The sequence below is a fragment of the Mustela nigripes genome, chromosome 2 (assembly GCF_022355385.1).
Source record: "Mustela nigripes isolate SB6536 chromosome 2, MUSNIG.SB6536, whole genome shotgun sequence".
Taxonomy (NCBI): Eukaryota; Metazoa; Chordata; class Mammalia; order Carnivora; family Mustelidae; genus Mustela; species Mustela nigripes.
This window is the reverse complement of record NC_081558.1, coordinates 77,769,252-77,794,335: the sequence shown is the minus strand read 5'-3', so window position 1 is coordinate 77,794,335 and position 25,084 is coordinate 77,769,252. Positions and strand designations below refer to the sequence as shown.

The following is a 25,084-nucleotide window of genomic DNA, read 5'->3' as shown; positions in this document are numbered from 1 at the left end:
GTCATGATCCCAGGGTCATGGGATCGAGCCCCGCATCGGGCTCTCTGCTCAGCGGGGAGCCTGCTTCCTCATCTCTCTCTGCCTGCTTCTCTGCCTACTTGTGATCTCTGTCTGTCAAATAAATAAATAAAATCTTTAAAAAAAATAAATAAATAAATAAATCTTGAAAGAAAATCCGAATCTTACCAGCATCATTAGCATCATCCAGTTTGGGAATACCTTTGATTTTACTATACTTTACTGATGAACACTTCTTGTTCAGCTGAGTCTGGGCCTTAAATTTCACCCAATTCAGAATACTTTCTACAATGCCACAGTTAGAAGCCTAAAAATTAAAGGATAATGATATACAAACAAGCCAGAAGTTCATACACCTTGCTAAAATATAATACTTGGAATCTTTGAAACACTATGTTTATATGGTGAAACACAGTGTTCATACGGTAATACACTAATGGTGATGATGATAATAATAATATATGCTAGTAAATTTTACTCTAACTACAGTAAAGCTAACTCAGGCAGTTATATCCAATAACCTATTGCACAAAAATATAAACAGATGAATAAAGGGCAACTTACCAAAATATGAAAAACTCTATTATAATAAACCCCATGAAAAATATAAAGCTTTTTTTTACATATTAATTTTGTTAAAAATTAACATGGTAAAAACTGATCCACCCATGAATTCACTACTTGTGAAATTCTAGACACTGACATTTCTTATATTCCTCAAAAACACAAAAACACAAATTTGCTATGACAAAAACTACTAATGTGAGAGGAAACATTAGGATAAATTCAAGAACTTATTTATCACCTTTATTCTTTTAAAAAGTTTGGTAATGAGGTTTTCAACATTATATATTGTGTGTCACCATGCAGTGAGTCCATGTGTGACAAGATGTTAACCCAAAATGAAGAGTGAAGAATCTCTAAGTTGGAGCTATTTCTTTTTCGTTATCCTGGGTAGTTTGATTTTAGGCATAAGAAATAGTCCTCTGAAACATTTGAGATATAAAAAGAGGTGGACTATGTTGCCAAATCTAAACTTAATCCACTCAAAATGAAAAAGTATAAAATCTAAAACCAAATCACTTCATCATGAATGCTATGAGGGCAAAAATTTTGCAAAAGCATGAATGTAGAGTCCTTTGTATTCAAAATTCATCATTAGATGCATCATAAGTACTATCTCTAAAGGCTTTAAGCTAGAACCTGAAAAACAACTTTTGTTTTTAAGAGCATATCCTTGAATTTACAATACCAGAATGTGATAAATTAAGTTCTTTCTATGGCAATTATACAACATTCCTCCACCAAAATATAAACTTCCAAAGAGAAGGAGCTGTGATTTATTCATCTTTAGATTCCCAGTGCAAATATATTTAAAGGCATTTTACATATGCTTATTTAATACAGATTTACTGATGGTACTGCCAAACGAGGGAAGTAAACTAAATCTTGCTTATATACAACAGATTATCAAAAATTATTAAGGACTGAAAAGCTCAGTTATAAACCTAAGATTATTTATTTGTACTCTCACCTCATTTCAGAAAGGTTAAAACAGCATTTAAGAGAAACTAATCACAAAGAGAATAAATAAATAAAGAAAACTACTTAATTCTCAAAACCAACACTAAGAAGTAATAAAAATTTTACTCACTGCTTTAAAAAATTTTTCTGACAGTTGGCATTTGGACCCAAAACTTTTGGGTTGCAGAGTCATGTTTTCCTTAGTTTGAGAATCAAAAGTTGGATTTTCGATAAGGCAGTTAATAAAAACCCATATATGGTTTTTTACCTGTTGAAAACATAACCCCCCCAAAAAAAGGTTAACATCAGAACTGATATCATTTAATAATTCAACAGAATATGTAAAGCACCACTTACTTGAAATGGTTTTACTGATACACCGGCTTTGTTCTTTTTCTTAACTACTTCAATCAGTTTACCAACAACTTGATCTACTACATAATCCACATGACGTCCACCCTAAAGAGGAACAAAAAAATAGAATATAAAATCTTCTATAATTAGGGTAGCAAAATACTTCTTTTTTTTTCCTTGAATAAGCATTTAATCTTCATAACTTTGTGGAGTCAGTACTATTAACCCAATTATGCAGAAGCATAACATGAATCTCAGAATTGCAGAGTTAGGATATAAAAAATAAGGAGTTGGGGCATCTGGATAGCTCAGTCCTTAAGCATCTGCCTTAGGATCAGTTCATTATCCCAGGGCCTGGGACTAAGTCCCACACTGGGCTCCCTACTCAGCAGGGAGCCTGCTTCTCCCTCTTCCCTTTGCTTGTGTTCCCTCTCTCACTCTGTCAAACAAACAAATAAATAAATAAAAATAAAAATGAAAAAATAAGGTCTTTTTGGCTCTAGGGCCAATTAGCTATCTGTATAAAACTATACACAAAGTAAAAACAATCAAATTAAAAAAAAAAAAAAAACACCATGAAAGTGAAAACAAATACTGGCGGACACAAGATTTATACTTAGGGAATGTGGCAGCCATTGCCAGTTGGCCATCCAATGTCCATTCCTCCCTTTATTAAAAAACCTAAACTTATTTTTTATCTGGCAACATGCCCAGTTGAACATATTAACCAATTTAGACTCTCTTGCAGCTAGAGATAGCCACTTGACTCAGTTCTAGCCAGAGATGTTAGCGGGGTACACTGGATGGGATTTCCAGGAAAACTACTCTATTCCTGGTGAAAAAGGGAGTGATTTAGTTGATATACACATATGCCCAGCCTCTTTCTCTCTCCCTAGAACTTGAAATTGAGGCATAGAGAAGCCAGCAGGTATCTTAAAGGCATAAGAATGAAAGCCACATGCTAAGGATGGCTTTAAAGCCAGGAAGAGCCTGCTGGTCCCTGATGATACTGTAGAGTCATAGTACCAAACTAAGACTACTTACTCCCAGTCCCCAGTTATAAGAAGAAAAAATAAAACCTTTACCTCTTTATGCTACTGTATATTGGGTTTCTATTACATATAACCAAATGCAATCATAACTGATGCAAAATTTGTTGACTTGAGAAAGTGATGCTAGATTATAAAAAACACTGAGTATTAAAAAGAATAAGCTAAAACTTGAACAAGAGTGACAAATTATCAAATCACTGCTTTAGATTATTCTAGAATAATGCTTGTATTGTCTATGACTTTATTATGATCAATGGGCAAATGCAAATTTAGACAAGAAAAATTTCATTCAATTCGATCCAATGCAATTGGATTCACAATCCAAAAGCCTACAGAACCGTGTTCAAACTTCTCAGAATAGCATGTAACACACGTACCACAATCTGACCCCAAAACAGACTCCATTATTTTTTCTTTTACACTCTAAACTCAGAGCAGACTAAAGAATGTGTTAACATTCTAAATTCATAAAATATAAATGTATTCAACTATAAACACTAATATAAACTCAATGCTCAATGATGTTTATATAAATTATAAGACAGTTATTTTCATAAAAATAAGCTTTCATTTTCATAAGCCAATTTTTATTTCACAAAAGCAGATCTGGGGGTTTTTGTTACTGTTTCTTATTTTGTTTTTAATGAAACATTGTTCTATCGCTGACATGGTAACAAAGAATTAGCACACTTACTTTTGTTGTTGCAATACTATTTACAAAGCTGATTTGCTGGAATCCCTTTTCACTCAGTGTGAGACAAACATCCCATCTTTCATTTGCAAGTTCATGAATAACTTTCAGGGCCACTCCAGTTTCATCCAACTTGTCTTTCACATAAAGATCTACATAACTGCGAAATCCATTTACCTATTAATTTGAAAACCAAAACCAATAAACAATCTTATATTGGCAGCTCAACTAGGTAAATGCCATCAGGTTCTCTTACACTTTAATTTTCCCTCACTCACAACAGCTCTTATTTCTCAGCTCCAAACCTTCAAGACTTCCACCATTCTATTCCTTGATCCCTACCCTTTAAAAAAGAATTCATTTCTGTATGTACCTGATAAAGAGAGAGTATGAAGTAAAAGCTGGACAGGTGAATTATTATAAACTTTTCCAAAAGTTTAAGTTTTCAAATAACAAAGTAGATATCTACTTTGAGTTCAGACATATAGAAGGTTTAAAGAAGAGAGAGAGAGAGAGAGAGAGAGAAAGAAAGAAAGAAAGAAAGAAAGAAAGAAAGAAAGAGAATGCAAGCTTCTGCCCTTCAAGAAAACTGCTGGTCAGACAGCAAACTGACTTTTCAAGAACACTCAAGAAACCTGAATTCATAGTCTTAAGAGAAACAGCTATCTGTAGAGAGACACAGAACACTAACCAATTTGCTTAGGTGAGGCAGAAGCTGCCTAAGGTCATATAAGCCAAAAGGAACATTAAACTAGAAATTTCAACAACTTGCTTTAAGACAAATATGGACAGTATGGGTGTGTGAAGCACTTGAGGACTGTCACCAAAAGGGGATCCTCAACTTACAGGCTTTTTCTCCAGAAACCAGCAGTTTCTCACAGGGAAGGTCAGGGAAAATCTAGAAAAAGCTCCCTACCATGGTGCTGCTGGTTGGGGGATGAGAAAAATAGCAGCTACTGGGAATTCCACCCAGACTCATCTCTCTTACCCATCCCAACCACAAAAATAAAACAAAAACAAAAAGCAAACAAAACAAAAACTTTAATTTGCAGGGGGAAGAATACTGCTAAAGAGTACAGGTAAAATATCACTATAGCTGGAATAAAATAATTCCAGCCCTACCTCATCCCACTCCCATCTCATTTAAGGTGAAAAAAAAAAAAAGTTTATTTTAAGGAGCAAGGAGCCGTAATACTAAATGAGAATAGTGGTGGATACATGCTGCAGTTAGGGGAAGAAAATAAAAGGCAGAGAAAAATCTCTATCTCTAGAGGAAAGGCAGAAACACTTGTGAAAGCCAAAACCCTGAGACACAGGGCCAGTATGTACTCCAAAGTCTTGAATCTCAATCAGACATAAGCATCCTATAACCTACTACCATTTTAACAGGCCTCCAATAGTAACAGTGGGTTTCAGAGGGTAGGGCTGCAGAGACAGACCTTCCCTGAGGGGCAGCTCCAAGGCAAGGCCCAAAAACAAGGAAGAATTTTAAGTTTCTGGTGCCCATAGCAATAACAAACATCAATGCTAGCTAACTGCAAAAACAATTAACTGCAAACACAGCCATTTTCTGTACAGATTAAACATAAATCCTGATACCAAAGCCTATTTACTCCATATCTACTATCCTATACAATGTGGCTGATTGCCAACAAAAGCTTGGCATGCCAAAAGACAGAAAAAACAGATGAAAAGACAAAGCAATCATCTGAACCTGACTCAGATATGTCACAGATGTTTTAACTATCAGATAAGGCATTTAAAATAACTATGATTAATATGTTAAAGGCTCTAATGGCGAAAATAGACAATATAGCTTCCATTTCTCTGTTGAAGTTGTATAAGAATCAAATGGAAATGCTAGAAATCAAAGACACAGTAGAACATATGAAGAATGCCATGGGCAGACTCATCAACAGACATGACATATTAAAGAAAAAAAATTAGTGAACTTAAAAATAGGGCAACAGAAATTAAACTGAAACACAAAGAAAAAATAGTGAATAAGGCAGAGAAAAACATCCAGGAGCTTAGGACAATACCAAACTATATACAAATGCATAACTGGAATACCAGAAGGAAAGAACAGCAAAGAACTATTTGAGAAATAATGCCCCAATTTTTTCAAAATTAATGACATATACCAAACAACAGATCCAAGAAGCTCAGAAAATGGAATGAAAAAAATACACGTTAAAAAACAAAACCAAACTCCCATAAAAACACCTAAGCATACCATTCTCAAAACAAACAAACAAACAAAAAGTGAGAGAGAGAGAGAGAGAGAGAGAGAGAGAAAACCTTTGAAGTACCCAAAGGGAAAAATAAACACCTTACCAAAAGAGGAAAGAGGATAGGAACTATAGCACAAACCATGCAAACAAGAAGACAACTGGATGACATTAAAAGAAACAATACTGTAAACCCATAATTCTATATATCTCTGTATCTCTTGAAAGTGAAGGAAAATACTCTCTCAAACAGACTGAGGGAACTTATTGCCAGACCTAACTACAAGAAATTAAAAATTTCCAGGCAGAAGATACATGGTTAAGATCAGAAACTCAGATTTATGCCAAGAAATTAGGAATACAGGAAATGTTATAAATGAAAGTAAAATAGAATCCTGTGTTGTGTTTTTAATGGTTCTACAAGATAACTGACTGCTTAGCAGTTAGATTTAACTGTAAGCTGCCCAGAAAATAATAAAGCATTTACTATTTTAGAAGACACTTACAGGCAATTTCTTTCCATTAAACATGACCTTGACACCCTTGCATGAACCAGCCAAATCATAAGCTCTTCTGGTCATAAGGGCCACAATATCCTTGTCAAGTTTTTCCATCTTAAATTTAGACAGATCTGGTTGGAATGTTATGCATGTGTAATCTTCACCATCAAAATGTTTAATTTTGGCTTCAGAAGTCTTCATCATGTTATTCATCCATGTCTTTAAAAGAAAAAATACTCAAATATTTTTATATGCTTCTATATTTTATAATACATAAAGACTCAGTTCACAAAATACAATCATTTACCATTTATATCCAGTTTCCAGCTTCACAACAAACCAATCCTGGAAACTGATATTAGAAATGAAAAAATTTAAAAACTACTACAGTAGTCCCTCCTTATCTATGTTCCAAGACCAGAAACCACGGATAGTACCAAACCCTATATGTATTATGTTTTTTCCAAACACACCTATGATAAAGCTTAATTTATAAATCAGGCACAATAAGAGATTAATAATAGAACAATTATACTTTAATAAAAGTTATATGAATGTGGTCTTTCTCCCTCTCAAAATATCTTAATGTACTGGAGTCAACCTTCTTGGATGATGTGAGATGATAAAATGCCTACAATACCAGATAAAGTGATTGTGACACAGCATTAGGCTACTACTGACCTTCCAACGATATGTCAGAAGGAGGATCATTTGCTTCTGAACCGCGGTTGACCGCGGGTAACTAAAACCATGGAAAGCAAAACCACAGATAAGGGGGGAGGGGAACACTATTATAAGAACCTAATTTGAAAATAAGCAAAATGAACTGCACGACTTTATACACTATTAGTAAAATAACTTTCAAACTCTTCAACATGACCATTTAAAATTTTACAGAAATAAGAATGATGCTTTCCCTGACCAAATTACTTTAGCTTTTCAAACTCTTTTCAAAATTCTACCAGAGTAAAATAAAACAGAATTTTATAATATGAATTTGATGAATCAATGAGGAATTTTTCAAATATGCTAAGTGGATACATTTCAGTAAGTCTGTAAGGTTCAAGGCATTATCAGTAATGCTTAACTAGGTAAAGGAAAAGTATAATAAAGCTCTTCATTTTCAAGGAACAGGAGAAAGATTTATATAAAACCTTCAGGTATTCTGAAGTCTTTATTCTGACATGCTTAATGCTTTAAATACAAAAAATGATATAGGCATCACTGCCATTTACCTAAGGTTCTATCATCTTAGAAAAGCAATACAACATCTCACACACACACACACAATCAGAATTTCTATCATACCTGCTTAAAACTGTGTTTGTATTCTTTGCAAGCAGTTTCTACTGTAAATTTTGTACTGAAAATATTACAAAGTTTTGCACCATAACCATTGCGACCACCTGTAAAAACAATCAAATTTGAAAGGTTTAATGAAAAGGATTTTAGGAACTTTGTTAAACTTACCTACAAAATAATTTTACTGCATTATTTTAACAATCACCAACTGAATATTTCAGAGTATATTGAGATTTTTTTCATTTAAAGTAAAATACAATTAAGATTTAGCATATAAAATAATATAACTAACATGTATTTTGTAGATTCATCAACTTCATCATAATTTCAAAAAAAATTAAGCTTACAATCTCCTATCATCAAGTAAATCTATGCAAACATGAAATCTGAGTTTTCTATCAAAGTTACTTCTCTATTATAAAAATTTAATCTACATCACTTCCTAAAGTTTTGGTTTTGAAAATGAAAACCATCAACCTACTCTTGAGCAATGGAAATAAGTAGGAAAACATTTGGTTACAATCAAAGCACTTCAACTCTATTTACAAAACCTAGATTTGTGATCTTGACCCTTGTAAAACAGTTTAGAAGTAATTTAATTGATACCAAAAGACACAGTTTTCTAATGCAATAATAAGTTCACATACATAGGAATCATATATCTGACTTTCATCAGTACTCTAATTTAAAACTCAAACTGTCAGCCAGATTAGAGTTCCAGGAGTTGTAGCATATGTAGCATAAATACTATGAATTAATTTTTAAAATGCCTGTCGGACTATAATCAAGATAATACTTACATGTGATAGTTTTTTATAGATATTAATTCTGAAAAGAATTTTCTCACAGTAAAGCTACACAGGTTTCCTTTTCTGTAATATTTTATATAGGAATAAATTTTTAGTTGGAAGTATAAAAAAAATTCAACAAAAATTCTGATCAGCCATTTAGACTTTACCTGTTACTTTTTTCTCATCATCATCATAGTTACTGGATGTTAAAAGCTGTCCAAAAATTAACGCAGGAACATATACTTTCTCTACTTTGTGTTCCACTACTGGAATGCCTTTCCCATTATTCCAAATGCTTATAATATTTGATTCACTGTAAATAAACAAGCAGAGTTTAGAGCTTAACATGGCTTAAAGGTATATGAATTTCCATAAAAAGTGAAGTAATCCAGAACAAACCTGAGTAATTATAAGCAAAACTCTAGCCATTAATAATTGAAAGACACTCATCTTTCAAGAAAATACTTGCTGAGGATACACATCTCTACCCAAGTCATAACTTAAAGTAGGGCCACTAAGCCCTACAGGTAATACTGAAAAATTTCTCAGGAAAAGAAACTCTTCCCAACCTCCCCAAAAAAAATAGTAAAAGCGGTGAAAGCTATAAGAAGTCAGCTCCAGATTGTCTTCTTTTCATATATATTAGCCATGATCTTCCTGCTTCATTCTACCAGTATACCACCTATGAACCACAAGGTCTGCAGAGCCAGGAGCCATTGCCATTTTCATTTCCTAACTGTTACTGCAGTACATATGGAAAAGGACAAATAGCAGGAAATGTATTCCATTCTCACCCTAAATATTATACAGGGCTGCTTGCATTGTGGCAATCATGGTCATCAACTAATTTTAATGGTTTTAAAATATCTAGATTTTACCTATTTTAGGTTTTTTAGGTTTCCTTATCACAAAACCATCCATTTAAGCCCTGAATGGCATGCAGTAGAGGCTCTTATGGCTAATAGCAACTTGACATAGGCAGTAGTCCTGATAGAAAATTTTGTCTACCCTATCATTTTGAGTAGTATACACTATAATCCCTTTACTCATTTAAAAGCCAAATCTACAAAGAAACACAGCTTCATAACCAACACTAAGAATTAGCTTATAAAGCTACCATTTGGGGGCGCCTGGGTGGCTCAGTGGGTTAAAGCCTCTGCCTTCGGCTCAGGTCATGGTCCTGGGAATGAGCCCTACATGGGGGTTCTCTGCTCAGCAGGGAGCATGATTTCCCCCACCCCCGCAACCCGGCCTGCCTCTCTGCCTACTTGTGATCTCTGTCAAATAATTCTAAATAAAATCTTAAAAAAAAAAACTACCATCTGACAATCTGATTCATAATTATTCTTAGATAGTTTCATTCACACGTATATATTTTACTCTCTGAAGAGGTATGAGAAGTAGTTACACAACCAAAAAATTTGTTATAAAAGCCAAAATTAAAACCATATAACCAGGGGAAATCAATTAAATCAAATTAAACAGGAAGGAAGAAAGGAAGCTAGCTAACAAATAACTTTTAGCACATCATCTTCTTTCTCTAATTAGCCACCAACTTTTCTTTCCCTTATTGTCCAATATAGGTTTAACTCTTCAAATGTCCTAGACTCAAATTTTTATAGCATTTAAAAATTCAGATCTCCTGATCATTCTCTAGTCTTTAGTCATCATGACTAGTTTGTCCTGAGATTCATTTATTATCAGTATTCAGTCCTTTCTTCATTCCAAATGCCAAAATACAAGTCTAGACTGCTATCACCTTAAATATTATAAATCAAGCTAAAAACTCCTCTATGGCATGTTCACAGCCCATTATCCAGATCCTTAATTATAGTCAAATTTAATTCCCACTATTTGGCAACATGTATCCTGTTTTTTCTTCAAATCAGTTTGTTACTTGTCCTGAAGGTTCATTCCCAGTTCTTCCATTTCTTTGTTTACTGGTTTTTCCTTACTTTAGCATCTTTTTACTCTTTGTTTAGCCAAAATTTAACCCTAACTTTGAGAGCCAGTTTATGACTTCAGTTTTTACCTTTTACCCAGCCACTCTCATGATATACCAAGACTAGCAAAAAAAAAAAAAAAAATTGATTGAGTACCTCAGGAGATTAGATTATCTCTCCAATGAGTAAACAATCTCTACAGAATACACAGCTGAATGTTTAAATATATAACAGTTTCAAATTGCCTACTATAGTTCCATTTGTGCCTCTTAAAGACAATGGACCCTAGAAACAAGGGCCAGATACTACACTACTGTTTTAGACATCCCAGGCATAATATTAATAGAGAAGAATTCTGAAGGAAATAAAGAAAGACAATGAATGGAAAATTACAGATCTTAAACATCTCAAAATGATACAAAGTCAATACATTCGTAAGTAAACCTTTAAATTTTTTTTCATCCAATTTAGAATATCATATATGGTACTATAATTAAGATAGGTATTTTGTAAATCCATTATCTTTATCACATTATCCATTATTTCTTAAAAAATAAGGTTTGACATCTCCTACATACAGTAAATCTATATGAGTATGAAATTTGAACTTCCTATCAAAGTCACCTCTCTCTATTGAAAAATTCAATCTATATCAATTCCCAAATCTGGCATTTAATAAGTTCTGAACAATGATTCAGAGCTCTACAACTATATCCTTTGTTTCATCAATAACGTTCACAGAAATACTAAGAAAAAGAATACTGTGTTTGAATAAGTACAAATAAAGTTTTGAAATATTTAAAGCTAAAAAGAAACCTGGAAAACCTAAATATCTAATAATCATTAAAGGTTAAGAGGTTAAATTATGATATATCAACATAATAAAATAATTAGTAATAGTTAAAAAGATTTAAGTAGATCTATATAAGTTAATAACAAAGGCTGTCCACAATATATCAAATAAAAATAGAAAAAGTATATAATCCCACTTAAAAAAATAAAAATATATCTGTATACATATTTCAGTTTGAGTGTATACTATTTTTTAAAGCTACAGATTTAAGAGTTTTAACCCTAAATAAACAAGCATACTTAAATTAGAAGGGCTATTAAAACTCTGGTTAATGTGCTTTTCACATTTGTTTTTAATCAGACAGATGCCAGCAAATACTAACCATTGTATAAAGTTTGAAGCTCCTCTGTAGTTTGTGATAATATTTTAATATACAGCTAACTTCATGGTATAACCAAATGTTATATTTTCATATATAATAATCTTAAACCATCTAAAATTAGATTAGTTGACAGTAAGACTATACCTTAGTTAAATTTTCATATTAGAGAAAATTCTTGATATAATTCTAAATTATTAATAAAATACAAATATAATGTAATATTTTACAAAAGCCACGCTGTTGGAAACAGGGTCAATGTAACAGTAATATTTCTAAGTTAAAACGGTATTATTTTCATTCCCCTTCAGTTCTACAAAACAAATCACCACAGTGAGATCTAATTAGCTGAACACCTGGTATGTACTCTATAATACCAGCAGTTCATAATTTACAAATGATGTTACAAATAATGGGAAAGCCCAAATATCGGTCATAACAAATAAACTTAACCTATAATATAACTGGACTAGTACTAGCAATAGCACTGAGTCTTGACTCTCAAAGCAAGAAGGAAAGAGTGAATGACTACTATAATCACCTGCAACAATAACCGCAGCATCAAAGAGGGAGAAAAATGGGTTTCCAAGTGTTCCCATAAGGAAGTACTTTGGAGTAAAAGATCATGAATGACAGAAGAACTATAAAAGTATAGTATATTCTGGCTAAAAGAGGCAAAAATAACAAGATCTCAGGCAAAAGGGAAACTTCAGGAGTACTAATTGTATACAGTATTCATTTGAGGAGTATTTGAGAACTATTAGAATAAAACAACTTAGCATAAAAAAATTAAACTTGAAATATACTTACGGATCAATAGAAACTTTAATACAAGTCATATTCTTGTCCCTCTGTTTATTGTCAGCTGCATTGACTACAAATTAAATATTTTGATTATTAATAAAATATATAAAGCTATATGAATAAATATGACACTGTATGTATACCCCTAGTTAATATAAACATTTATATATGATAATAGTTACTGAAATTATTGCTACTAACTTCTAATAAAAACTTTATTTTTTAAATAATATATTAAATTTGATATCACACTAAATTACTGTTATGTCTTCTATTATAAATTGGGGGTAGGGGAAGGGCAGATTTTGTGATATATAAAATTAAAAAACATCTATAGGTTACAACCCCCTAATCCAAGTTAGATCTAAAAGAAAAAAATTGAGTTTAATTATATTTTGTCTTGGAAACAACTATTTTCTCTTGATCTCCTTCAAAAAACTCATGGTTTTATACGGAGGTTGAGCTAAAATCAGTTATTTTTAAATTAGACAAAGTCTTCAGCATCCTTAGAAATCAAAATTCTAAACCCTATGCTCTATAACTGATAATGTATTTGCATACATTAACCACTACTGTGGTTAGACATATGACTACACAAATTTTACACAAGCTAGCTGTCAAATTCAACTTCAATCATAGAAAATATATGTTCCTGGTAAACACTATGTGACATAAAATCAAGTGGATAGCTGGGAAGTAAAAGTGGAAAGTATAAAATACAAATAACTAGTTTTTACTCCATGCCCTTTCCCCAAAGAGCGACCAGAACTAACCCCGAGAGATCCACACAACCCAGCTGTCTAGGAAACATCAAGTGGCACGGGTATGGTGGTGACAGAGCCCAGAGACTCTAGAAAGTGCTTAGCTAAAACTATTTCCAAAGTGCAAGCATTCCCTAGGAATCAATTAAGTATCCACACTTAATTATGATTTCATTTATCATGTGATTTGGAGAAAACAGAGATCATTCAGAACAAACTTGGCTGCCCAACAGAAATTCCTGATTTGTTGGTGAAAAACACAATTTCACATGTCTCACAGCAAACTTACCAAATCTGCAAGGATCAGGCACTGTAATCTCTATTTTTAATATGCCCCCCAGATGCCTGGTATGCATAACCTCTTCAAATGACTACACATACAAGATTATAAACCAACTGTGGATTACTGATCAAATATAATACAGTCATTTTACAGATAAACGCAAAGATATGATGTGTACAGATATGAAAATATTAGAGTGAATAAAAAATTTTCTGAAGAACATTTATATTCAGCATAGAAGCAAGAGATATGCCTTTAAAATTTATACTGTAAGTCTAGCTTCACACACACACACACACACACACACACACACCCCAAAAGGCACAGAGGATTTAAATCTTAGTCAAGTACTCACCCAAAATTTCATCAAAGATCTTGTATAAACCTGGCACAAAGGTAACCTCTCTGCAATTCATTCCTACATCTTCATCATATACCCACATTAGCTGCATTATAAGAAAAATTCAAAATGTCTTACGGGGTAAAGAAAGCATTTAACATCAGTTTTACATAGTAATAAGCCCACATCTGTCATTTCCTCTGTAAACACTTAGATCTTCAAAGTAGAAAAACATTACTTCAGTTGCACTAAACCTCACTATATGCATATTCAATTTAATTAACTTCAAAATGAGGGGAACCTGGGTGACTCAGTTGGTTAAGAAACTGCCTTCGGCTCTAGTCATGAACCCAGGGTCCTAGGATCAAGCCCTGAATCAGGCTCCCTGGTCAGTGAGGAGTCTGCTTCTCCCTTTCCCTCTGCTGCTCTGCGTGCTTATGTATCTCACTCTCTCTGTCAAATAAATAAATAAATAAAATCTTTAAAAAATAACTTCAAATGGAGAAATTATTCATTTTGTATTGAGTTTGTATTCTTATTTATAAAGTCAGCTTATTAATACAAGGCACCAAGAATTGTTAGAAACAATATTTAAATAAAAGAAAAAAAAATCTTGTATTTACTTTACACTTTTACTTCATGCTTTATACTTTTCTGTAAAGAGCACAGAGTAAAATAATATGAACACAGCATGACTCTGGACCCAGAGAGCTAGCTTTAAACCCCAGCTCTTACTAGTTGAGGGATCTGGGCAAGTTATTTAAATTCATTTAAACTTCAGTTTCCTCATCTATAAAATGGGGATAACGGTACCTACTGTTTAAAATTGTTAGAATCAAACAAGATAATATGTGCAAGCCAAGTCCACAGTAAGCACTAGTCATTAGTGTGCTAGAATTTGAATTCTAGAATTTGAAGCAAACCACAGCATAAACACAGGTACTTTTAAAAGCTCACATACTACCATTTTACTCTATCCTTCTTACCTCTCATAGTTTATATCACCTAATTTTTTGTCTTTAGCAGAAAATGAAGACATTTCTACCTCTCTTAGAGTTCTCTCCCCACTTTGCTTATGAGCACGGAAACATGAAATCATGTACTTACAAAGCATACAATTACAAAAAAATTATTATAAAGTAGATACAAATACACATCCCCTAATCTCAAAATTTAACAATTACCTGTGTCAATGGTTCCACTGACCCAATATACGTATCAGGACGAAGGAGAATATGTTCAAGTTGTGTCTTTTTCTGATACACTCTCTCAACAGACAACTTCTTTGAAGAATCATTTTTGTTTGCGGTTTCTGACTCTTCCTTTTTTGAGGCATTGTTCTGATCAAAAAGAGTCTAAAATTAACCAAAAAATCAAATTTAAATAACCTACCAAGGGGTAAGCTAAAATGTATATGGACACATGCCATAGGTTTTCTTTTTAATGACAAACTTATCTCTCAGGTTGATTTTTAAGTCTTAAAAGGACACAGGTCTACTTATGACAGCCAGGTTTTTTTTTATAGCACAGAGTAAAACTGCAGTTTTGACTAAGGTATACAAAGCCACCAGAATAGCTAGTAATGCCTACATCTATTCAATCCAGAAATATAAACATTTCCCAATTCTGTAAGTTATCAAGTTAATTGTTATAGTCCTCAAAACTTTCCAAGGAATAGGAGTTCTGTTCAGGCTATATATAGGTTCATAATAACTGAACCTGGTTACCTACAGGAGTCTACAAATATTCTACATACCAGTTTTCTGCCGTTAAGCCACTCTAGATTATTTTCTAGAATAGGCAAAAGCAAGCTACACAAAATAGTGACTATGTAGTTAATATATACTGATATGACTGAAAATATTAAGCATGGCTTATGAAATCTCAAATTTCACACTTTTATATGTCATGCCAATAATTTCTTATAAATCAGTGCTAGATGCCCGATTACTGAGGCACCCACTGATTCCAGTTTTGGGGCCAGTTCCAAGGAAACAGAGGTTGGTGATCCTAAGTCTAACCATTCCTAACAGTAGATAAGGATTGCCAACTCAAATTCCCAATGTCTGCAGATTTCCCCGTTTTCCAGAGAACACACTCTCTCCTTCTCCTAATACTGACAAATAAAACATGCCACTAAGAGAAAGGTGCTATAATGGCATGTTTTTTCACAGTCAAAAAAAATTCCTATATTAGACAACGAAAATTGAGATATCTTCACAAGTCTTTGAACTTAAGAAGAAATGAAGCAGTCAGAAGACAAAACAATGGAGGAGATTTTATGAATTTGAGCAAGTTATAAACCACTTAAATTCAGATCCTACACACAGCCATACCATTATCTTTAAAATTAATATTTGAAAAAAGTCATTACATCGTCTACATTTAAACGATGTATGCTTAAAAATCAAATACATGGGCGCCTGGGTGGCTCAGTTAGTTAAGCAACTGCCTTTGGCACAGGTCACCACCCTGGAGTCTCAGGATCAAGCCCACATAGGACTCCCTACTCAGCAGTGAGTCTGCTTCTTCCTCTGACTCTCCCCCTATCATGCTCTTGCTCTCACTCTCTCAAATAAATAAATACAATCTTAAAAAACAAAACAAAACAAAACAAAAAAAACCCTTAGAGGCACCTGGGTGGCTCAGTGGGTTAAAGTCTCTGCCTTCCGCTCAGGTCATGATTCCATGATTCAAGATTTCAGGTCCTGGGATCGAGCCCCACCTCTCTGTTCAGCAGGGAGCCTGCTTCCCTTCCTCTCTCCCTCTGCCTGCCTCTCTGCCTACTTGTGATCTCTATCAAGTAAATAAATAAAATCTTTAAAAAACAAACAAACAAAAAACCTCAAATACATAACTTCTGAGCAGTCTAAACCAGGACAAGAACTGTAATTACAAACACTATGAAAATTAAACAAATTAGGGGGGCGCCTGGGTGTCTCAGTGGGTTAAGGCCTCTGCCTTCGGCTCAGGTCGTGATCCCACGGTCGCGGTTGGTCGGGCTTTCTGCTCAGCAGGGAGCCTGCTTCCTCCTCTCAGTCTCTGCCTGCTTCTCTGCCTACTTGTGATCTCTGTCTATCAAATAAGTAAATAAAATCTTTAAAAAAAAAAAGAGAGAAATTCAAACAAATTATAATCTTCCAGGACCATAAATTTTACATAAAATTTTAAAAATTTAACATTGCGAAATAAAGTATTATGAACAAACTTTGCTCTATTTTAAACTATATTCTTCACATTATGTGACTGACGTGCTGCCTACTACACCCAGAAGGCACTTAGACTATATTCTTATACATTCTTTCATTTATAAGGTTTCCTATTAACACTGCTCTGAATCAAAAATAGCTTTGGACAAAAGAAAGTAGATATTTCATAAAATCTTCATTATCTATTTTTGTGTAGAGTTAGATGAATTAGCCAGAAATAAACTGCATTTTAAAAATACCAGGCTCCAAATCTCCAATCATGTTCCTTGATTTTACGAGAGAGTTGATTAATTTATAGACACAAATCCAAAAGTAAAAGTGTAATTGATTTTGTATAATGGGTCATCAGAATAGTAAGGATTAAGATCACACTCTTATCAAGTGTTTAAAGACAATAAATGCTACAGAATCAAAGGGAGGTAACTTCTTACCATTAAGTTAGAACTGTTCGCAATCATTGCATAAAGGTCAAGAACTTATAATAACCATGGAAGGAAAAGCTTTTTGATCCCAGGTTACTACTTTAGAACCCACAACAAAGAAAACATCCTCAAGATTAGACTTCATCAGGGACCCATGTTTACCTAATTGGGGCTTCCGCATTTGGTCCTGATGAGTTACTCTTAACTAAAAGGGCACACAAGTATGGAAAATAAGGATGAAGTCCGTTACCACTCCTTTTTCAAGAATTTACAACATCTCCCATATATATCCCTTCACTACCAATCACTTCTTCCTCCCGAATGGATACTTGAGAGTTAAGGAATTCTTGGCTTGCCACCTAACACATCCCTATCAAGTTCAAAAGTTGTCGTTCTTGCTAGGATAATAACTCAAAAATCAGAGAAAAAGTGCAATGTAGTTGGCTTTGTCAGATTACTATTTATAATTTTCTCTAGGAATAATATATAAATATTAAAAATAAGTTTGACAATATACTTAAAGTATATTATGTCAAAATGTTTTTTCCTAAATATATGATAGATGTTAAGGAAAGAAAAAGGCACCATTTATTTAAAGTAATGAAAAGCATTAAGGAACACATTATTTATAGAATATCATAATAAAAAGTGTTTTGAGATCTTTGTTAATATTTCAAGTCAACTCTTGTTTATATTAAATAATTTCTAAAACTTGCATATAAACCTTTAAACTTGGATATTTCACTGAGTAAATATTTTTAGTTATGCTTACCAAAAACTGTGTTGACTATATAAACTTCTCTTGCTATATCTTTTATGTAAAAATATTATATGTATTTTTAAATTAGCAGCTTATGAAAACTATACTGTTTAGTGAACAAAATTGCAAAAGTATATAAAAATGAGCCCATTGTCATCAGAAAAAATTATATATCATACATACACACAAATGAAAAAATATAAAATACACATGACAGAAAATCAATCAAAATTATCTGTAAGAAGTAGAAACAGAAGTTATTTTCATTTTCTTTTTTGATACACATTTTCTAGTTTTCTACAATGAACATATATAGAAGTATTTTAAAAGCCTATTAGGCCATGTATGTGAAAACGTAATTACACTAGAATAAAACTGAAGGTTTCTTTCTTCTAGTGGCACTGTTAATACCTACTTATTACTTCTGTAGTCCCAACCTTCTCACTAAAATTTAGGCAAAAAGGTATGTGAAACCAAAATACAGAAATAGGAATGGCAAGTTTGGCAGAGTAGAAAACAGAAATTAACATTGCAGTCAGATTGGTCTTTTACTTTCCCATTCTCAACAAATGGTAGTTTGCATTGCTCTCTGGCTCACTAGCAGCAAACAGAAAGAAGAGGTTCTCTCCTGAGAGGTCTCTAAGATTTTCTCACAGAAACCTAAAATAGGGGTGCCTACGTGGCTCAGTGGGTTAAAGATTCTGCCTTCAGCTCAGGTCATGATCCCAGGGTCCTGGGATCCAGCCCTGCATTGGGCTCTCTGCTCAGCAGAGAGCCTGCTTTCCCCTCTCTCCCTGCCTGCCTCTCTGACTACTTGTGATCTCTCTCTGTCAAATAAATAAATAAAATCTTTTTTTAAAAAAAGAAACCTAAAATAATGATCTCTTTTAGCTCCTCTTTATTAGCAGAAAGTTGCTCCTGAATAATGTCCAGGCCACTAAAAATCAAAATCTGGAGAAGGGACATAGAGTAATTATACTACCCTCTCAGTGGGATGATCCCATCCCTAGACTAAGTGTAAATACAAACACCTTGGCCCTGAGAACTAAGTAAAATGAGAAAAATCTATTAATCATCTTCCCTACAACTCTTATTGCCACTATCTCTAGAAAAGAAGAAAAAGGAAAAACAAGAAAAAAGAAAGATCACCCAGAGTAGTTCTTCAGTTTTAACACTGTTACTAATAATATTCAGAAAAGAGATCATGAATTAGCTTGAATACAAACAGATCAGCAAACTCCTATCTACACATTTACAAAAGCACTCTCAATCCTACAAATGATAAAGGAGACTGATACACATCTTTTATCTGCAGAATTATTCTCATGGTGGGGGTGGGGGGAGTTAAACTTTCCACATTAACGTTAGTACATTAAGAATTTTCACTAACAACTTATTTGGTCTACTTGTAAATCCATCAGTTTTCCCATTGTGATTAGCTCTATTTGTGGTGAAAAATTCTTCTTGAATTTTAATAATCCCCTCATCCTCATGTTTAATTGAGGCAAGTATATAGGGGAATAGAGGTTTGCTTTTTTTAACTTTGTTTCTGTTGCTGTTGCCGTTGTATTAGTTTTTTTGTTTTTTACTAATTTTTTTAATGTAAAGTTTTTAATTTATGCTCATTTTGAACATTGAAAAGGGGTCTTTTGATTCAAAATGATTTAACCTTATTCTTATTATATTCATAGTAGTAAAATATCTTGTACTACAGTAATTGACTAAGTATTTCACATTAAATAAAAGTTCACAATATGCCCTTAAAAATAATCAATTACCAAAATCATTCTACATAAACTTTAAGGTTTGATATAATTTTAAAAAAAGGTTTGATAAAATTGAAAACTTACAATTTAAGTTTTTTTGTAATTTATTTTGCTGCTTAAATTTGTGTGGACAAAATACCAAGCTATTTATAGAAATAAGTAATTGCAGCATCTAACAACACTAGAATACAAGAAACCAAAGCAACATTTTCATTACCACATTAAACTAAAGACAAATAAAAATGTAAAATAACCCTATATGAAAATATCCTCCACAAACCTAAAACATTTTAATTCTATTATTTGTGGTTTACACACATGACACCATAACTGACTTTTTCTGAAGTTCAAAGCTGGCTGCCAAATTAATGCGTTGGGAATTTTTTAATTATAACAAAACATCAAAATAATACATAAAATCCATATTAAAATATTAATATTTTAAGAACTTTTGCAATATTGCTAACTCCTAGTGAAATAATATAGATCTAATACTTTTATCCAAAACTCAACCTTTATCAAGAATACTTCTAAAAAAGAAGAAAGAAAAAGAAAAAAGAAAGAATACTTCTCAGCCACAAGAAAAACGTTGCAATAAAACAAATTTTTCTATTTCAGAATGAATATATACCAAGATCATTCTGTTAAGGAAAAAAAAAAAAAAAAAAGATTCTTCCATGCACAGAGTAGTCACGTGAGATATAGCAATTTGGGGCAATCACCCAGTTCTTGTTTTTCTGTAAGAGAATGAATTGCTGCCAAAGAGGGGAAAGGAGATGGTTTGCCAGTTGGTGCTAAAAAGGAACTGAGCCACTCATTCACATAATCGGCACAGAAATCTCACCATCACCAAGCCAACAAGAGTGGCACTAGCAAAATCTTGGCAACAAGCCTCTTTTCCTATCTTCTATAAACGACCCCCTCAGATTTCACATTACCCTTTTGTTTCATCTCCTCCCCTTCCTTTCTCCCTCAAGTCTGTCATGTTTTGATGTTCTTTTCACTCATATTTCACCCATGTAACAACAAAGAGGGCCATGCTATCTATCCACCATTAATAAAAACAAAACCAACACTTTGCCTTCAAACTATGCTCTTCAAGAAATGCTCTCCTAAACTAATGGACAAGGAGAGAGACAGAAGGTGAGGGATACTTAAGATCATAAGGAGTGTTTGAATGTCCATTATAAAAACAAAAAGTACACTTTCTCTAAAAGGCATCCAAATTAGAAAGCAAGAAGTAAAATTGTAACTATCTGCAGATGACATATAAAATAAAAACCTAAGTACTCCACCAAAAAACTATTAAAACCAATCCAGTAAAGTTGCAGAATAGAAAATCAATACACATAACCGTTGTGTCGCTGTACAATAATAACAAACTATCAGAAAGAGGAATTAAAAATCCCATTTATAACTCAAACAAAAAGAATACTTAGGAATAAATTTAACCAGGAGGTGAAAGACCCATACACTGAAAACTAAGACACTGATGAAAGAAACTGAAGACATAAATAATGGAAAGTTATTCCATGCTCATGGACTGGAATAATTAATATTGTTTAAAAGTCCCTACTACAGGAGAGCATGGGAGGCTCAGTTGGTTGAGTGTGTGATATTGATTTGGGCTCAGGTCATGATCTCAGGATCATGAGATTGAGCCCGGTGACAGGTTCTGTGCTGAGCATGGAGTCTGTTTAAGATTCTCTCCTTCTCCCTCTGACCCTCCCCACTCTCACTGACTTAAAAAAAAAGTAGATAAATAAGGGCGCCCTGGTGGCTCAGTGCCTTAAGTCACTGCCTTCGGCTCAGGTCATGATCTCAGGGTCCTGGGATCAAGCCCCACAACGGGCTCTCTGCTCAGCGGGGAGCCTGCTTCCCCCTCTCTCTCTGCCTGATTCTCTACCTACTTGTGATCTCTCTGTCAAATAAATAAATAAAATCTTTAAAAAAAAGGTAGATAAATAAAAAGTAAAAAATAAAAGTCCCTATCCCTTTCAAAACTCCAACAGCATTCTCACAGAAATAAAACAATCTTAAAATCTGTATGAAACCACAGAAGACCCAAATAGCCAAAGCAATCTTGAGACAGAAAAGAGCTAGAGGCATCCCAGTCACCAGTTTCAAACTATATTAAAAGCCACAGTAATCAAAACTGTATGGTACTGCCATAAAAAATGGACACAAAGACCAATGGTGAGCCCAGAAATAAACCCACACACACGTGGTCAATTAATTTATGATAAAAAAAACAATAATATAAAATGGGGAAAGGATAGTCTCTTCAATAAATAAATGATGTTGGGACAGCGACAACTGGACAGCCAAATGCATGAATGAAACTGGACCCCTATCTGATCTATACACAAAAATTAACTCAAAATGAATTAAAAGACTTATATAGAAGATCCTTGATGTAGGTCTTGACAATGATTTTTTTTTTTAACTGACATGAAAAGCAAAGACAACAAAAGCAAAAATAAGTGAGACTACATCACACTAAAAAGCTTCTGCACTGCAAAGGAAACCATAAACAAAATGAAAAGGCAATTTACTGAATAGGAAAAATATTTGCAAATGATAAATCTGATAAGTGGTTAATATCCAAAATATATAAAGAACTCCTACAACTCAATAGCAAGAAAAAATCTGATTAAAAAATGGGCAGAGGATCTGAATAAACATGTTTCCGGAGAAGACATACAGATGGCCAACAGACAAATGAAAAGACATGCAACATCACTAATCGTCAGGGAAATGCAAATCAAGACCACCTCACACTTGTCAAGATGGCTATTATCAAAAAGAAATAACAAATGTTGACAAGAATGTGGAAAAAAGGGACCCCTCATACATGTTGGTAGGAATGTAAATTGATGCAGCCACCATGGAAAACAGTATGGAGTTTCCTCAAAAAAATTACAAACAGAATTACCACATGCTCCAGCAATTCCATTTCTGGGCATTATCCGAAGAAAACAAAAACACTTTTTTGGAAAGATACATGCACCCCTATGTTCACTCCAGCATTATTTACAAGAGCCAAGACACACAGGCAACCTAAGCATCCAGTGATAAATGGATAAAGAAAATGTGGTATACACACACATACACAGGAATATCATCATTAAAAAAAGAAGGACCTCTTGTCAATTGTGACATGAGTGAATCTTGAGAGCATTATGCTAAATGAAATAAGTCAGAGAAAGACAAATACTGTATGATCTTATTTATATGTGGACTCTAAAATCAAAACAAAGCAAAAATCCTGAATTTGGAGCTAGAGGGAGCAACACAGTTGAAGGTGACCAATAGGTACAAATTTCTAGTTAAAAAGTAAGAAGTCCTGGGAATGTAATGTACAGCACAGTGACTATAGTTAACAATACTGCATTGTACATTTAAAAGTTGTTAAGAGAGTAAATCAAAGTCCCCATCACAAGAAAAACATTGTAACTGTGTGGTGATTGACTTATTGTGGTGATTTCACAATATTAAAAAAAAAAAAAAAAAAAAAATCTCAGAGTGCCTGAGTGGCTCAGTGGGTTAAAGCCTCTGCCTTTGGCTCAGGTCATGATCCCAGGATCCTGGGATGGAGCCCCATGTTGGGTGGGCTCTCTGCTCAGCAGGGAGCCTGCTTCCTCCTCTCTCTCTCTCTTTCTATTTCTGCTGGCCTTTCTGCCTACTTGTGATCTCTTTCTGTCAAATAAATCTTTAAATTAAAAAAAAAGCTTTAAAAAAATTCTCACTTACTCTGAGACAAAAGATAGGAAAATTCTTTTCAATTGATTTGGAAAAAAAGACACGTGTGTGTACCCACCTGAGAGCTTATTATGTGGCAGCATTATGGGAATTATATGGATAATCCCAGTCAACCCTTGTAAGAGCTCCATGAAGTAGACATGGTTATCATGATTCTCTTTCTACAGATGAGGAAATGGAAGTGTGAAAAAGTGTTTTTCCAAAGCTAACAAAGCTAGTACTTGAAGAAGCTGAACTACGAAACCACGTGATCTGATTTCATAACCCATAATCTTTAAAAAGCATTGTTAAACAAAATACATATACCCTAAAAAGGAAATGTATTTCCTAGCTTTTTGTGTGAAAGTAAAAGAAAGTTAGTACAAAGAGATACAAGTATATCCTAGAAGGTTTTTTATCTTGTCACATCAGGGTATAAAAGATGAAGTTTTTTGGTTTTTATTTTTTAAAAGATTTATTTATTTTAGAGAGATGGACCGCACACAGGCGCAGGTGCAAATGGGGGGAGGGGTAAATTGAGCCGGAAAGAGAGAAGGACTCTCCACCAGACTCCCCACTGAGAGCAGAGCTCAAGAACCACAGATCATCACCTGCACCAAAACCCAAGAGTCAGAGGCTTATTAACTTACTAAACCATCCAGGTTCCCCAAGGTTTTTTTGGTTTCCAGTGTGTTTAAGGTGAGGAGTAAGGCTGTATAAATCATGGTTAAGAAGATAAACCTGGTTTCAATCCCGTCTCTGCCTTAGCCAGGTGATTAACAGTTTGTTACCTAATCTCTAAACCGGTTTCCTTCTCTGCAACTGAAAATAATTATCCCGATCTCATCTTTTCTCTGAAGAGGGTCCTATTTAAAAAAAAAATAAAAACTCCAGAAAAGGCTTTTTTTTTTTTTTTTTTAATGTCTTGCCTTAGTAAAATGTAACTACTGAGACCTAAGTAACAGATCTAAAACTACAAGGGAACACTCACTTCCATTTAGAAAAGTTAGCACCAGCTATAATTACAGTTGCTAAGTACTGCTATTATGTTACTTGAGAATGTATCTAAAGAACACTGCTACCTAATCACTTGTCTAATATGATAGACTTTTGGATCAAGCCTACAAAAGCCCACAATATGGTCTGCACTCAGTGGGAAGTCTGCCTGAGTCTCTTGTGCCCCTACCTTCCCCTGCCTCTCTCTCTCAAATGAATAAATAAACCTTTAAAAAAAAAAAATAATGATGGCAGACCTTTCAGAAAGTTAGTTGTTAATTATCCAATTTGTTAAGATAACTGAGGCTGGGGGGCGCCTGGGTGGCTCAGTGGGCTAAGCCGCTGCCTTCGGCTCAGGTCATGATCTCAGGGTGCTGGGATCGAGTCCCACATCGGGCTCTCTGCTCAGCGGGGAGCCTGCTTC

At 33.8% G+C, this 25,084-nt stretch overlaps 1 protein-coding gene across 2 annotated transcripts in view; it reads right to left on the bottom strand.

The window, feature by feature from the left end:
* Nucleotides 1-25,084, bottom strand: part of TOP2B (DNA topoisomerase II beta) — a 59,213-nt gene that overhangs the window by 29,051 nt on the left and 5,078 nt on the right. The window contains exons 2-11 of one of the 2 annotated variants that reach the window (XM_059390833.1): nucleotides 14,951-15,121; nucleotides 13,782-13,872; nucleotides 12,389-12,452; nucleotides 8,631-8,776; nucleotides 7,679-7,776; nucleotides 6,377-6,589; nucleotides 3,643-3,816; nucleotides 1,900-2,001; nucleotides 1,673-1,810; nucleotides 187-325 (exon numbers count right to left, since the gene is read on the bottom strand). In XM_059390833.1, the coding sequence (XP_059246816.1) occupies nucleotides 187-325; nucleotides 1,673-1,810; nucleotides 1,900-2,001; nucleotides 3,643-3,816; nucleotides 6,377-6,589; nucleotides 7,679-7,776; nucleotides 8,631-8,776; nucleotides 12,389-12,452; nucleotides 13,782-13,872; nucleotides 14,951-15,121 (1,336 nt within the window). The remainder of the gene's footprint in view (nucleotides 1-186; nucleotides 326-1,672; nucleotides 1,811-1,899; nucleotides 2,002-3,642; nucleotides 3,817-6,376; nucleotides 6,590-7,678; nucleotides 7,777-8,630; nucleotides 8,777-12,388; nucleotides 12,453-13,781; nucleotides 13,873-14,950; nucleotides 15,122-25,084) is intronic. The other variant, XM_059390834.1, reaches the window with a different exon arrangement.